This window comes from Orbicella faveolata, unplaced genomic scaffold (genome assembly GCF_042242905.1).
Source record: "Orbicella faveolata isolate gen_17 unplaced genomic scaffold, um_ofav_v1 contig_26, whole genome shotgun sequence".
Taxonomy (NCBI): Eukaryota; Metazoa; Cnidaria; class Anthozoa; order Scleractinia; family Merulinidae; genus Orbicella; species Orbicella faveolata.
In genome coordinates, this window is record NW_028301554.1 from 3,019,895 (window position 1) to 3,036,622 (window position 16,728).

At 36.9% G+C, this 16,728-nt stretch overlaps 1 protein-coding gene and 1 long non-coding RNA gene across 2 annotated transcripts; one reads left to right on the plus strand and one right to left on the minus strand.

Moving 5' to 3' along the window:
* Window positions 1–566: 566 nt before the first annotated feature.
* LOC110057793 (ubiquitin carboxyl-terminal hydrolase 3-like) lies at window positions 567–11,299 on the minus strand. The gene is made up of 16 exons (XM_089295139.1): window positions 11,079–11,299; window positions 10,901–10,961; window positions 10,660–10,743; window positions 10,446–10,532; window positions 9,847–9,907; window positions 7,730–7,818; window positions 6,891–7,004; window positions 6,135–6,248; window positions 5,452–5,593; window positions 4,804–4,855; window positions 4,531–4,608; window positions 4,019–4,137; window positions 3,356–3,475; window positions 2,360–2,427; window positions 2,167–2,207; window positions 567–1,858 (listed from the first exon to the last, which is right to left on the minus strand). Exons 1-16 carry the CDS (start codon window positions 11,170–11,172, stop codon window positions 1,725–1,727), a joined length of 1,458 nt encoding a protein of 485 aa, XP_089151265.1. The 5' UTR covers window positions 11,173–11,299; the 3' UTR covers window positions 567–1,724.
* A 163-nt stretch (window positions 11,300–11,462) lies between these two features.
* LOC149107654 (uncharacterized) lies at window positions 11,463–15,693 on the plus strand. Its single transcript, XR_016208898.1, has 3 exons — window positions 11,463–11,635; window positions 11,737–11,829; window positions 12,741–15,693. It is a non-coding gene; the product is annotated as an uncharacterized LOC149107654 (long non-coding RNA).
* The last annotated feature ends 1,035 nt before the right edge of the window (window positions 15,694–16,728 follow it).

Sequence of the window (16,728 nt, forward strand, 5' to 3'; positions counted from 1 at the left end):
TTAGCTGGGGGAATATGCGGTCACGTGACGCGTTTAGACCAATCGCGAGCTAGCGAAAATATTTGATGAATTATAATTTGCGATAACCGAGTTATCAGGGGAGCAATCTGCCATTTCTCACCAGAAATCATAGTTACAATTACGCATGAGCAGACCATTATTTGTAGGCAGTTATTTGCAGGTCATGTGGTTGGCTCTTGCTCAATGACAGGGAAGAAAAAAAATGCATCGAATGATCAACCAAGATAGTAAATATCGCATATTAGCTTAAATCTACTGGCGTTCTATCACGAATGCCGCGCTCTGATTGGCTACGTTACTCACTATCCTGTAGACAGTGAGTAGCCAAGACATGTAGTTGCTAACAAACTGGCGGCCGTTTCTTTGAGTTTTCCAAGTGTCTGTGAAGAGGATTTACATTAAGGCTTAAACGACCAGTAGATTTATACTGAGGCAATAGGATTTCTTGCTCACGATATCTATGCTTGATAGAAATTTGTTGAATATATTGTGGAACCCAGCTTAAGTTTTAAAACAAGTTTGTAAATTCCACCTTACTAAACAAGTTTGAAAAGTGCACTTTATTGTTATTTACATTGAGCTTGTGGACAAACATCTCGTCTTACTATAATTACAGTGCTTCAGACATTTTTATTTGACTATATACAATAATAACGACAGGACCTCATAGTTCCTTCTTACATATTTAGAAGAATAGCAATACCAGAAAAGCATAGCAGAGTTGTCACGCCACTTTTCTGTTTTGGGGGAAAGCATTGCGTGACGACACGAAAAGAGGCTTTGAAGGAAACTACGAAAAAGGTCAAAGAAAAAAGTGGTGAAGAAACCTGTGGGAGTTGTTTCGAGAATGGAACCGACTGCCGTGCTCAAATTCTACGAGACTAGGTTGGAAAAAACAGCTCGAATTGGATTACATCGGAGTTGAAATATATATTTCTACGCCACAAAGACCCGCCTTACAAGCTTGATGTGACCGAGTTAGAAATAGCGAAAACAGACAACCAAAGATTTTAAAAAATAAATTCTGAGAAATATAACGTCTTTGTAGTAGTCAATTTGTTTCCGTTAGAGATTTAATTGTTATTTTACCATTTAGAAATTTATGATAAACTAAGGCAATACCACATTATATTGCCTTTTTTTTTTCGTGCGGGAATACAAGGAAGTTCTAAGTGTTCCTTATGAACAATTTTTTTTATAACAGGCACTTTGAAGAGATATTCCTGCTTTTCGAGTGTTGCAGGAAGAGAGGGCAAGAGGGCACGCTACCAATTGACGAATCACCTCAAAGACATTTTAACTCAATATCCTTTTAACATAAACTGCAGAACTTAAGAAGACAACGGGAAACTTTTTAGCGCTTTTAGAAACGTTTTATGGAGCAGAAAAAGCTGGTGCAAGTGTTTCCTTGTGCGATCAGTAGTAATATTCTCCTAAATAAATCCAGACAAAGTCATGTATGTGCTTATTGAGAATTAAGACATGGAACAAGAACTTGTAAGTCATCCCGAAGGCTTCGCATCAATTCCGGATAGGTTAATGACATTCAGAATGAATCAAATTGAAAGGAATTCTTTGAAAATAAAGAACTTCTTCCCTATTACTTCGCATCGAGCTCAAGAACAAAAGTTTAACAGGTTTACTATAAGAATGTTAGATACAAATTATGTCAATTACTGAGTAACGGGTTGATGAACATAAATTTATTTCCTAATCTTGTCCAGGATAGCCATGTTGGGATGCCTGCGTGTGTAAAATAAAATGTAGCCTTTGCTTCGACTCACGTGACCTTCGTCTGATTGCGTGACAGTGCTGTCATTGAAATTATACCAAAGTCCTAAAACAACAATATCAGTAATGATTATTATATATTCAAAAATTGCAGTAGGTCAGAGATAGACCATTGAGCGAATAGAGGAGGGGGGAGGGTATAGGGGGAAGGCAGCCCCCCCTCAGTTTTCTCTCAGCTCACTTTGGTCACACCCCTTTCAGCTCATCCTCCACCAATAAGCCTGTTCATTGGCTGGGACATACTGCCTTGCTTATCTCAACTTTTCAGGTTGTATTGCAACAAGCCTCAATATTTACATGTATTTTTTAAGTGTTCACAGTCCAACAAGTTTTGATATAAAATAATGCCCTTACCCTCATGAAATGCAAATGTAGTGTAGTGACCAGCACTCACTCTACAAATCAAACAAACAAATAACACAATAGAGTCAGTTTAGTGACAGTACACTGTCAAATATTTCATCTTGTTTTCAATTCCACGACACCACCTCTATTTGCAAAAGAGAACTTTGTAGTGACATCTAATCAGAGTCAAATTCATTCTTACCCACTGCCATGATGAACAACAACAGCAGCCAGATCAAACAGAAATGCTTTTGGGTTTGGGTTCTCATCCTAACAAAAAAGACAAACATGAGTTTAAGGTGTGACAAGATAACAGTGAGTATGAACCAACAGCCATGTAAGGTGATCAACAACTTAACTCTCTACACAATATCAATAGATTACCAAGTGGCCAGGTGAAGAGGAGTCATTATTGCTGGCAAATGATCAACAATTTACTGTGTTAAAAATTTTATAGAATGGATAATGCCAAAAATACATAATTGGACCGCTAGATTTCACAATTATCACAAATGGTGTCCAATACAATTTGAGCTGGGGGATGTTGGGGAGGCTTATGATTAGTCTGCTAGACTCAGGATCTAGCAAGACTGAGCCCTATTCAACGTTGTGTTTCGTTCTCACACAACCACCTACAGTCAAACCAAGTGAAGTGTACTCCTCAAGGTTACATTAATGAATTGATTATTTGAATATTGAACCCGCTAATCGTTTCAGGAATGCAATAATGAATTGATTATTGAACTCACTAGTCATTTCAAAAATCAACATTAAATTAATTTTTTTGAACATTAAACCCATTAGCCATATTTTTGGAATGACTAGTGGGTTCAATTTTCCAGTAATCAATTCTTTATTGCATTCTTGAAATGACTGGTGGGTTCAATATTCAAATAATCAATTCATGTAATCTTGAGGGATACGCTTCACTTGGTTTGACTGTAACACTCACACTACTTGACTTCACCAAGGCGTATAAATAGGACTGGTGAACTGAAGGCTGGGTAAAACCTTGCAATGCACTAGCATCCCATCCAGGGGGGAGAAGAAATACTTATAGCCACATCATTCTAGGGAAATTGGAGGTACTTCCCCTGTCTGATAGGCCACTAGGCTTGAGCAGAGATTTTACCAACAAGGGTAAGTTCCCCCTCTCCCTTTGTCGTCTGGTAAGACTATTTTTTTTCCCAGCTCTCACCTGATTGTGTATAGAGTAAGGACTCATATCCAGTCCCCTCATGGGAAACTGAACATATGTATCAACTTTACTCCGATGGAATGCTTGGAACTTGAACCGTTTGAGATGCAAACACAACACCTGTAAAAGAAAATATTTATATTATTGCATGGATTAACTACAATAATTATTTTCTTTTTCCTTTTCTACCTTTTTGGAGAGGGCTGAAGCATAGGATGATGACACAACAAGTACAAGAAGATTTTTTTTGGCTTAAAATTCCATTCATTGGAATCTGTTAAGGTCTGTAGGAGCTGTTATTGAAAAATTGTGCTGCAGAGCAACCAGGGAATAAGCTCTGGAATGAAATCAGTGTTGGATTTATTAGTGATTCCTTTGTCCCAGAATATAGCCTTGGAATCAAATCCTATGTACCAAGAGTCACCTTTATTCTTTGTGGCAAGGCTCTGCCTACAAAGAGGAACTGGAATCTCTAGGGACAAGAATGAGAATGCTGGTAGGGGGCAAAGAGCAACCTACATAATCAATTAATTTTCTACGGCATATAACAATACTGTAGGTTAACAGAAGGTTGACCGTAGGTCTGTAACTGTAGGTCAACAGAATCTGAAGCTAAATTACAGGCAGTAAATAATATGATTTAAAGAAATTAAGTTGTCTCACATTCGGTAATCGTTTGAGCCAAAACTTCTTCGTAGATCTCTGTCTTTTTTTACAGTTTGGACAAATATACAGTTCAGAATCTGCTAGTTCCTCTAGTGATATGAAATGATTCAAGCAATCTGCAAAAGAAAAGGAGAAAAGAAGTAATTAGATATTAACCATGTTTGCCAGCTGTGAAAGGAACAGAAATTCCTTGTCACTGTTTTCATTGATGACATAAGACTGATAAAGCCAAAAATAGCCAGTTGGCACTTAACAATAATGTTGCTTTGATTAATTTCATTGCAACCACAATGATATTATTATTAATGGAATTCATTATCAAAACCTGGAGAAACTCTAACATACACTCCTGACTTCCCTAGAATCTCCCTTTCTTTTCCCTGCTTTGAAATTTTCCCTAATATTTTTAAGTCGGCAATCACTGATTGTTTCAAATCAATGGAGGGAGCTATATACTTAATTAATGCAAATTTCTGATCAAAATTATTACAAGTAATTTTGTTTTTTACCTTCAAGTCGACAAACTTGTGGGTCTCTAGACTTTGATTTTCTAATTTGAAATTCTGCTGGAATCTCCAAGGATAAATCTGGAAATAACAAAAACATAGAGTGAGTGTCTGTTTTTGTACTAGAATGACTTCCATAATTGTACAAAAAATCATCATGGGTTGTTTTCGATCAGAAAAGCAAAATATTGTATGACAGAACACCATGGTCTGTTCAAATTCAGTCAGCTAAACTTCATCCCTGGGTTGCATTTGTCTAACATAAGTGCCACTTACCTAGAAATGGATCATACTTCTTTGACTCTGTTCCGCATACTAAACATTTGACCTGGAACAAAATTCATGACGAAAACTTATTGTAAACTATGTTGTCTACAGTTTCCTTTCAATGACCATATAAGTACATTTATTCACCATTGTTGTACTCTCCTACATCTTCTGGACCAACCAAGTAACTATTTCATTAGGAACTACAATGTACATGGTTACAACACTCGAAGGAAGGCTGACCTCCATCTACCCAAACCCAAACTTAGCCTTGGCAAACGTACTTTTAGATTTTCTGGCACAGCCCTTTTTAATTCACTACCTTGTAAAATCCAACAAGCTGTATCCCTCTCCTCTTTTAAAAATCTCGTCAAAGCCCATTTTATTTATAGCACCTAATTTATGATATCTATTTTTTTCCCTACCAGTTCATGCTTGTAACTCGTTTCAATTTTTTAAACTCTTTTTATATAACTATTTCAACTACTAGACATTAGTTTTTTTTTTAAACTCTATTTTTATAACTATTTTATACTATTAGACGTTTTATATTTTTAGAAATTGTATTTAGCAGGGCCCCTCTGGATACCAGCCACTGTGCTGAATGGGCCACCCTGCATAAATAAAGTTTTACCTTACCTTACCTTACCCACATACCTCGCTATGTAAAAGGCCACCAAATATCCCTGTAATGATGGTCTCTGTTGTACCAAAGCACTTAGGCGACAGAAGAAGTTCCGTGTGCACTCTGTCCAACAGGTAGTGCATAAATTCATGTGCATCTTGTTGTTGATAGCCTCTGCAATAGTAAATGTTAACAGTTCAGGTCTGGTTAAAATTCACTCTGACATCCGGTTGGCTATGATGCTATGTAGAACAGTAACTGGCTCTGAAGTTGAGTAATTTAACTATAATAATAACTATATAAAACAAAAACCTACACAATTTTTGTCTCCTTATCAGTGGAAGATCACAAAGATGATGTACATAACCTTAAAATGCAATGCAATGCAACTTTTGGAGAACTTTTGTATCGCAATGACAATATTAATTTATAACATTCACAAGGTTTTAATTTATGATATAAAAAGTTTTCATTCCCTGTGTTATGTCTGCAATATTTACACTGAAAGTTCCTTCCAATTCAGCAGAAAAGTTTTCAATGTTATTGTAAGAAACAAATTGCCCAAAGCTCCACTTGAAATCTGAGTGTTTTACGACATCACAAATTCACAATATGTGTGTGTGTGCAGCTAATCTTCTGATTAAAGTGTGACAAAACCATCCTTATTGTTACAATCATAAATGAATGCTATAATGTAGCTTGACATGTAACTTACCTGAATCTTGGCACAACCTTCCACACAACAGAGAATAGTGCATCAGGAGAGTGTGTGACACCTCCACCATGCCACAAAGCACAAAGTACTTTACGCAACTCTTCCACTACAGATCTACAGTGATTCACAAGAACACTTCAATTAATAACACTTCTTATAAAAGCCATGGGTTTTTATTTCATTTTAGCTCCTCCAGAACAATACTATTAAACTCTTTACTGTAAGCAGGGTGCAAAGAAAATCAATTTTCCAGCTTGTCCTTCAGTCTTGAAAGCTATAATTTATTATGATGTACTCGGCTGAAAGTCATTCTCATTTGCCCCCAAACTTTCCCCTGTTATGGTACTTTCCCATTGAAGGTTACTAGCCCAACAGCAAAAAGTCACAAGCCTCAGGCTATTGGAAAACAACTTTCTTTGCATGCTGGTAGGGGTTGTTTTTGATGCCATTGCAATACATTTTGATCTTTAATTTGATGATTGCAGAGCTTCTTTTGAGCTTCATAGTGTCGTGTTTATTCAGTCTTACTACCCAAGCAGTATTTTACATGTATTTAAAAATTATCAGAAGGCTACGTCCCTTCTAAATAATATGCCTCACTGTTTTTGAAACGCAAAATTACTTCCTTTTGCTGTATTCTATTTTATACCCATGTCATATGGTGGTTTACTAAAGTAGGCTAGGGAGTCAAATTACACAGCTGTCTTGTTTAAAATATTTGAACAATGTCTCCCAGGCAAAGCACAGTTTCCATACCCTTCATCTGTTTTTCTGCTTCTAGTGAAGTAAGGCTGTTTTCCACATGAGTTATCTGTTCTCAGCTCAAATGCTGGAAGATCCTTAAAGTAACAGCTGAATGACTGAATATTACTGTTGATTTAATAAAAACAAAATTATCATAAACATACATGCTAAGGCCACTACAATAAAATATTATGACTGACACAATTCATTATTTAGTACTTTTAATTCCTTTGGGGTTCAAAAAACCATTAGTGAAAAAGCTGAAAATTAATATTTCAGTTTCCTGTCTTCCTGCTGGGTGCATCAAAAGTGAAACCTAATTACCCACGGCTATGTTTAAGTCTTTTCTTTAAACATTTACAAGCCTTGTAAAAACAGCACTTGATATTTTTAAATTTCTCCTCACTAACTAGTGAAAGTGATGTTTGCTTATTATTAATCAACCAAATGAAAAAAGAGCTAAACTGAGAGAGGAGAAAAGGCATGAAGTTTGGCTATCTTGTTATGTAAAACCAAATAGCACAACATGAAATTAATACACAATAGCATTCATGCAAAGAATCTCACACAGACTTAAAAGTAAGAATAACCTTTAACGGCACAGTTAACAGTACTGCGTGAAAGTACAACTGTGTCAATTTTATTTCACTGGCACAATTAGGGTTTTATCAAAGACTGGAACTATATTATTTTATATTAACACAAGGCTTGACTCAGAAAAAGTAAGGGTTAAGACTTCATAAGCAGTATGGCCAAATTTGTCTGTTCAATAGCATCACTAAAATTATCATTACTGATTTAATCAGAAATGCAGAGTAACATTATTACGAAAAATAGCACAAAACACTCACCTCAAAGATTGTAACACTGCATTCATAAAACATGTGTTTCCAAGGTTTCGAAGACCTGGTAGGTATTTCACCCGTCCTATATTTTCTTGCTGGGGTATAAGAATGCAACAAATTATCAAAAATTATTTAAGAGTATTGATAAATGCAGTTCATGAACAAAACAATCAAAGACTTTGTTTAGCTTTCACATAAATATTATAATTTTAACTATGTGTGTACAGTTTAGATGTATGTGAGCAATTTGGTAGATAAAAACAGTATATGATGCAGTTTACTTTGACATGAATGTTAAATCAAAATGTTTGCTAACTGGCTCTCCCTTGTTCCAAAGTTATTATCATAATTCAGAGACAAAGACAAATAAAAATCAAACTAGTTTGAAATCAGTATGACTTAAAATTCATCTTAACTAAAACAAACAGAACAGTGACCAAAATTGGATTTTTTATGCTGATTAACCCTCGGACGTAACTCATACCCCCACCGTGGTACAAGGGGGGGGGGGTTGGGGGTTGGAACCCCCCCTTCTTGGTTTTCGTTCTGTTAAGGAAGAACGAAATAAATTTACATTGATTAGATAACCCTGAGCTTGCCCTACAGGATGGTACTATTTTTGTTGGTTATGGTGTCATATGATGTCAAATGACGTCATTTGACCTGCCATCTTAGATTTTCCTATTTTCTTGAATAGTCAAGAAATAACAGAAATTAACACAAAATCAAGCCACAATGCTTATAAAATGTACAAATTCATGAATTTCCGCAATTTGATGAAGAAAACTGGAAAAAAACTGCAGAATTATATCAAAAAAGTTGATTTTTGGCCATATCTATATGAAATTTGATGGTTGCCATGGCAGCGTCAAAGATGATGGACATGCAAATGAGATTTCAAAATTTCTACAGAGAATGAAGGAACAGCTTCTGAAAGTTTAAGCCCCTTAGAGTAAATCATCTCTTCAAAAATTTAAAAAAACCTTAGCGGGGGAGGGGAGGGGAGGAGAGGGGAGGGGAGGAGAGGAGAGGGGAGGGGAGGGGAGGAGAGGGGAGGGGAGGGGTTTGGCACCCTTGTACATCCAAGGGTTAATCATAGCAACCTCGCCCAAAGGACCATTGTTTTTACCAATGGGTGGGGTTTGATGTAAGAAGAGGTACAGTTGTGTGGTATCAATTTTTCTTTTACAACTTCTCCATTCTTAGCAACCAAGGTTTCTGAGAAAGGCACCAATGGGGTGGTAAGCTTAAACAGTTTATTATACAGTGCAGTAATTTTGCAACATCCTGCAATGAAACAGATTTTTCTGTTCCTTGGTTCATTGCATGATTGAAAAGTTTGAAAAGATAATTTGTTATATGGCTAGCTTACTGAGCAGACAAGATGAAAAAATCCTCCAATGTGATTGGCTACCCAAGCAGGCAAGATGGCGCTATCTTGCCTGCTCAGGATTAAACGCTGTGTCATGCAGGAAAAATTTGTTCTTTATCCCACATAAATCCTTTACTAGCCAAGCTTGTTCAGTCCAGATGACTGAATATCGGCCTCGTTCTTTTTTTTGCATGTTCATGGACCTCGACTGCATCTTGGTCCATAAACATTGCAGAAAATGGTACTTGGCCAATATCCCACGCTTGGTCGATAACCCATATATATTTAAAATCAGGTAAATGGCCTGCTTTGGGTTATAATTATGCTAAATATCTGTCTGATGACCAACTAGGGGGTAGTTTTTCCTTCATTCTATTTTTTCTATCTGGAGAGCTATTTTTGATGTTTGATGAAGTATTTTGAGAGGTTGAAAAAGTAGCATAAATTCTGCCAGTTTGATATTTATCATACCAGTATGCTTTTCAGAGGTGGAGAGGATTGGGTACTAAAGAAGAGCTTTATTTTCAACTCAGTGCTTTTTTTCTCTTTGAGTACCAAGCCTCAACCCTTGATTCACAAATTAAATTTGTCGTAAGACCAACACAGGGAAAGCTTAAAATATCACAGCATTACTCCCAACTAGTTTTCTTCCTTTTAAATTTTATTACTCAGTGAAGTATCTTAAATTTAATACATTCTGCAATTATTCCAAATTAAGAATTTTTACATCATAACACTTCATTCAACTTACATTTGCTTTTGAAGCTTTCTTTTGCCTTTCAGGAGATGAAGAATCTTGTAAATGACGTTTCCTTGTTAAAAGAAAAGCTCTCTGTAAATTATATCCCTTAAAATCTCCTGACAACCCATCAGCTACATAAGAGTCACTGAATTGGAAGCCCTTCATCATAAGGTTAAAGGTTAAAGTAGAATCTATTCAACATAAAAATTCAAGGGTGCTCTTACAACTGAAATCACATTATGTGGGGTTTCTGACTATATCCACTTTCAAAATCAATTAGCACAGAGCAGAAAAGGAAAATAATACTTTTCAACGCTCCAGGGAACAACCGATCATAACATTACGTCACATCCAACACGTCCGACGCGGTGATTCATGGTCTTGATAAACAACATGGCGGCCGGTGTGAAATAAGTAACTCATTTATTTAGAAAAAAATTGATGTAGTTTATAATCCAAACAAAGCAATTAGAACCCATAACTGTAGTCGGTAGATGAAAAAGAATACATTTTTGTACAAACAATAATCATGTCATGGTAAATCTGCGAAACGAAGACTTTAATTCGAATCAACCGGCGAGTATTCAAGCTTATATCGAAGTCCTCACCTATTTTCTCTTTCCAACATGATTTCTCGAACCCTCTGTATATCTCCGGATTTTGTGTCATTTATAACAAATTCATCACAAGCGTAGCTGTGGAAAATTAAGGGAATTAATGACAGCAAAAATGAAAACACGTTGCTATTCAGTATCGAACGGAAGCGCGTTCATATAATGACATCACGAACTTTCGTTCACAGTATGTGAACTTATTACTCACCAAAAAGCCGTCAAACTTGCATCCAGACAGACAGAATGTTGTTGATTGTCCTCGTAGTGAGCTTTGGCATGACCATTCACATACCTGGCATGAAACGACCGCCGGATTAATTAAACGACACTCCAGAAGTGAATAATTAAAAGCACGATTTGCGGAAGGGCTCAAACAACGCGGCATTCCTACGTCTCGACACCCCCCAGAACAACAATTCAAAAAATATGGTACTCATTTGGCAGTATACCTTCCGCAGTTGATGGATCCACATCGTAGACAAATCCATGGGCTCTTTGTTGATCTACAAGCTAAGGCAGAGAAATTCAGTCAGGATTTCTGGAATGTTAAAAGTACCGGTAAAGGTGAAACTAAAAGACCAAAATTGAGATGAGGGTAGCTTTTCGCCCTCTCGACTTAAAACCTACTTGAGCAAGTCCACTGCGCCGCTTTTTCGCGGCGTATCTTCTGAATAAGCTGTGAACTGACTTTCACGGCTTGCCCTACGTGTGTGCACTCCATATAACACAAAATGAGAGAAGAAATGTCTCGAAAATCGCAACGAGTCGGTCAAATTTTACACAGATCCCTCCTCTCCCAGGCGCTAACGCGAGCCATTCGTCATGCGCTTTACGGCTTGAGCGGGGGTTGTGAACGGTTACTAATTTACCAGCCAATCAGAAGGAAGCTTTCTGCGCGTTTCTCAAAATAATAGGTGATTCAATTCAACCAATGAACTTCAGTGAAATATCTTCACATTTCCGGTATGTGACGTTTGCGAAGCTAGCCAATGAAATTCTTCTAATATTGTCCAGAGTTTGTTCCCAGTCTTCACACCAGCTTCACCAAAACAGTCGTCTCCTCGCTTGTAAAGGTAGCTTGCAAAAGATTTCGTCTATATTTACCCAGCGAAGTAAATTTCCTTCAGTATCCACGAGCTTTATGCAGAAAAGATCAAACCTGCACACCCTCTTCCTCCTTGAAAGTAAGTTTACTTTTTTTGTGATCGGAAACTGAATCCGAAAACTTTACTCGAAATGTATGTGTCGGCAACGAAATAAGCTCAGCATTTGTTCGTATTTGAAGGCTCATATAAGCTGTAGTAACATGGAAGAGCAGTACCCAACACTTGTCGTTTATGGAGTTTGCTTCATGGTCTGTGTGCATGTAGCAGCACTTGTATCCTTTTTAATCGAGAACATAATTTTAGACCATCTTCCGAAAATAGCCCCTTAATTAGATCATACTTCAGGGGAGGGGTAGGGAGGGTAAAGTTTGTTCTTATAGAAATTGCAGTGCGTCGATTTGTATAAGTAAACTGCTAAAACAAACAATGTTACTGAACTAGCCTGAGGTCCGTATTGGAAAAATATTGGTCACAGGTTTATGGACTCGGCCACAGACGAGGTCCTTAAATGCGCAAAAGAAAGAGCAAGATCAATATTTTCCAATGCAGACTGAGCAAGCTAGCTCAAGAAAGTGTTTATTGTTATAGTGCTTTTTAATCTTCTGATAAATTGATGTGTCTCCACGATCCATTCTCGGCAAAAAATAAGCACTTATTTACTTTTCTCATGTCACTTTGTGAAAATTAAACTGAAATTGTCTTCCAAACATGAAGGTAAAAAGATTTATACTTACCGAAAAACTTCTTAATTTTGTGCAAAGAATTGCAAAAGCAATTCACTGAAATGAATTCGTGAGCCGGTCTATCTTTGCGGTCCATGTTGCAAAATTTGAACCGCTAAAGGGACCAATCAGAATCTCCTTGTCATCGCAGATCAGTTAAGCCATAAAATAAGAGGAAGTATTTCTCTTTCAAAAGTTTAGTATAATGTAGTTCTGATCTCAGTTAGGAAAAAAGATATTGTATGATACAGGTTTTTTTGGGGGGGGGGGGTGGGGGATTGTCAGGGGTGGGGGAAGTTTGGGAACATATGCATTGAACAGGTAAACAGCCATTGCTGGTATACCTCTACTAGCCAACTTTCTGTTTTGCAAGGTTGAGAAGTAAAACTTTAGGACAAAATTATATTATATACTATACAGACAGTTATGAAGAGTTCACATCCTTAACATCTAGAATTCAGGGTTTCTGGATATTCAAGGTTTTTACAACACCAGACAAAGAACAACAGTTAAAAGATCAGAAAGCACATTGACAAAAATTTACAAGAACATTACATTACTTCAGATGGACAGTGGCATCAAAAGATCAAGATAATGGCATTGCTCAAGGCAGCACTTCCTTCCACTTGAACATTGGTTATTTGTTATGGTTGTTGTTATTGTTAAACTTTGAGCCTCCAAGACCCAGTTCAGACGTCATGCTTCTGCTCTGCAGAACTTAATTTTATTAAGGCCTGACTATAGCACAGCAGGAACCCAACTGATTCAGATGTCGTGTCAGGTCTAGTCATACCAGATTCACGATTTACTGAAGCCACGTAACTGTTCACCTTGTAACTCCCCGCAAAAACGTAACTCCACTAAAGTACATTACAGTTCAACATTAGGTGAGCCAACCTCGGGAAATTGGATAGTGGCTGCTTAAAGGGGGTTGGCTACTTAATAGAGGTCAAAACAACAGTAAAGCCCTCATGGGGACTTTGATTACTGGCCACCTAATAGGAGTGGCCATTTAATAGAGGGGGACATTGGGGGGTTCTGAACACCACGATACCACAAAAAATTCAACAAGTACCACAATATTGCAAAAAAATCGCCAAATACCGCAATACTTCAAGACCAAGTTAAAACTCGATGTTGTGTCGAAACCAGTGCTCTGTATGTTAAGTTAAGAGCAAATATAGCAATTAAAAATTTGTTAATGAACGTTGAGTAAGGTTATTTTCGATTTAGACAACATAATCAAAATAAGTAGCATCCATTGGCATGCCGGCTAATAATTAATGAAAATACCTTACCCTTTTCTGATTGCAACACAAGGAATTGCAGTTTTCTGTTGCCAGGAGAGCCATTGGGAATGTCCAGTCGGAAACTGGAAAAGGCTCGGAAAACATTGGAGGACTTCAAGGATAATTTCTAATACTGTCCAAAATGCCAGCAAATTGCATCCCATAGGTTTGGAGAAAACTGCAATAGTGCATTTTGAGATTAAAATTACTGAAAAACTGCAAGAAAAAATTTCCAATACCACAAACCTTAACGTCCCCCTCTTAATAAGGGGCCGCTTAATAGGGGTTCGACTGTGATGTAATTTTTGAATTTTGTTTGGCGCAGCAGAAGCACAATGTTTGAATCGCTGCTGTGCCAGGGTCATGTAGCATGGCAGAGCTTTTAGAACTTAATTGCTTGCTGAACTTAATTCAAAAGTTAGATTCAGATGCCGTACTTCTGCCTTGCTTTTGTCAAACTTAATTCCTGAATGTAGTTGGGCATAGCAGAAGCATGACGTCTGAACTGGGCCTAAATAATTATTGGTTTGAATTTTGTGCCTTGTGTCAGATTGTGAGAATGAATATGATGTAAAGGAACAGGAAAATGAAACTGGTTTGAAGATCTTCAAACCAAAAGGAAATTATAACTGTAATTTGTATAATTGTGAAAATATTATATGTGGTGTTTACAATGACAATGTCATTATGAACAAGGATAACAATATGAAATATTTACATATCTCTACATCTGTAAAAGAGGCAAGGCAGTTTGTATTTTAAATTTTTTATAATGGTTTGTTAAATGTTGACTCTATATCTAAAAAAAAGTTTTGTTACTATATGGATTGTAACTTGCCACCTGGAAATGAGAGGCAATCATTTCTTTATTCGAGGGACGTGAAAATTTATACTTTCCATAACTTAAGTTTATACAAATTAGAGAGAAGTTTATACCACAATAATTTTATTATGAATTAATATATAGACTGTATATAGACATTTTTGTAATTTGGTTGCAAATTGTTTATTTCCACTTGTAAATGACTGAACAGATCTACATCATCAAGTTTCTTTCAAGCAAACTCTATTCTAGTCCAGTTCTGGCCCTTTCTCTGCCACACAATCGGCTAAGCTCTAGCTTTCCAGGCATGGTCAGTGGATAAATATCAACATCAGAAATCAACTTGCCAATTGCTATTGATTGATATTGGCAATCAATAACAATCAAACTCACAGAGAAATCTATTTATCGATTGCTATTGATTGGCAAAAATCAATAACAATCGATAATTCCTGTCTTCAAGAATATTGATTGGAAAAAAATTGACATTAACCACCCATACTATTCAAAGATGGCTTTGCTATTGTGTAAAATAATACCTGGAATGACACAAGATGTTCATCCTCAGCATGCTACTAGATTATATTTTCCTTTTGGCCTACTCCGAGATCTATCTTTACATTTGTTTCCTTATACAAATATTTGAAATCACTATAACACTGACTTTGTTTATCGTACTTCATCTTTAGTTAATGCCGACGCTACAATGAGATTGGAGGGTTTTCTGCTGCTACTCTGGGCTAAGCTTTTCCGGTGTCGTGTAGCAAAGAAAGATGTAAAGCCCAAAAAGTTTCTGCCAGTTGTTTCTGTTCTTGTGATTTTATCAGTGATTGTAAAAGATACACAGACTATGATCAATTGACTTAATAAAACCATTGTAGACAAATTTTGTCAAACATTTTATCGGTGTAACTTGTAGAAGGACAAAAATAATCTATGATAACAATCGATAATAATCAATACCAATCGATGAATCAATCGTCGTTGATTACTATCGGCAATATTATTGATAACTCACAACTTTTTTCAGTTCATCGATTTGCGATTGCTATTGGCAATCGATACCAATCTTCGATTGTTATCGATTGCGGTAATATTGATTATCAGTTCATTGTTTGACTATGCCTGGAGCTTTGTGTGACAGAAAGAGGGCAAGAACTAGACTACTTTGATTCTAGAAGTCTAGCTGTGATTGTAATTGAGAGTAATAATAATAGGAAATTTGCAGTGGTATTTCCACAAAGTGGCCCTTTACAGTAGTCCAGAGGTAGTAGGAGAAAGAAATACAGGCTTAGGGATATATCCTGTTTTCACATGTAATAGTTTTTATGCACCTTGACTCATTTCCCTGTTGCATGTTGCTTACCCAAAGACTCGCAAGTTATGTAAACCTCACTCATAAACAGTGGTGTCTGCAGTAGCCTAATGATTAGTGTGCTGGATTTTGGATTGAGTGGTCAGGGTTTGGTCCCATACTGTGCAAACACCTGGCCTCTCTCCACTAAGGTGTATGGGTACTGAAAAATTCAATGCTGGAGGTAACCCTGCATTGGACTAGCATCCCATCCAGGCAGGGATAGAACTACCCCTTACATCTTCCTGCTTGGGAAACCAGAGATCAGTGTCCCACTGATGGGCTACTAAGTTTAAACACATAAGTGGCAAGTGCAATAGAGTCCTAAAGTGACGACGTCACAAAAATAAAATTTCTGAAATTATGGGATATGATGTCATATTCTTATAGAGGATCCTAAAAGATGCCCTCATCCCAAAAATTAGCTCTGAATTGCAATTCCTGATAGAGATATAAGGGATCAAAGTTTGATAGCACCCCATTCAAACCCTTCAAAATTTGTTTCGGTTCCTTCAGTTTAGAACTGACTCAAAATTAGAGAGATTCATATGGGGCAGTACCAAATTTTCAGCTTTTATATTTCGGCTGGGAATTATAATTAAGAGGTAATTTTTGGCAAAGACCCTTTTTTAAGGATGCTCTATTCGAAAATGGCGCCAAATCCCATAATTTCTCAAATTATTTTTTTGTGACGTCACACTTTAGGACTCTATTAAGTTACTCTAGGATTAACTTTAAAGACATTTTTGGGTGGAGGGAGGCATGCTCTTTCCAAAATTCTATGATGTCTGGCAGAAAACAGACCTGTACATTGTGCCTAGTGTCTCACATTATTAAACGGTAGCCTGAATTTCAGCCTTTACATCAAAGTTGTCACCCAGAGCAGTGGAATAAGTGGCGAACAGTCATGCTATGATGGCCTTTCGCATCCGAGCATCTAGGGGCGTGTGGGGCAAGCCCCTCCAGAAATTGTTCTAACACCA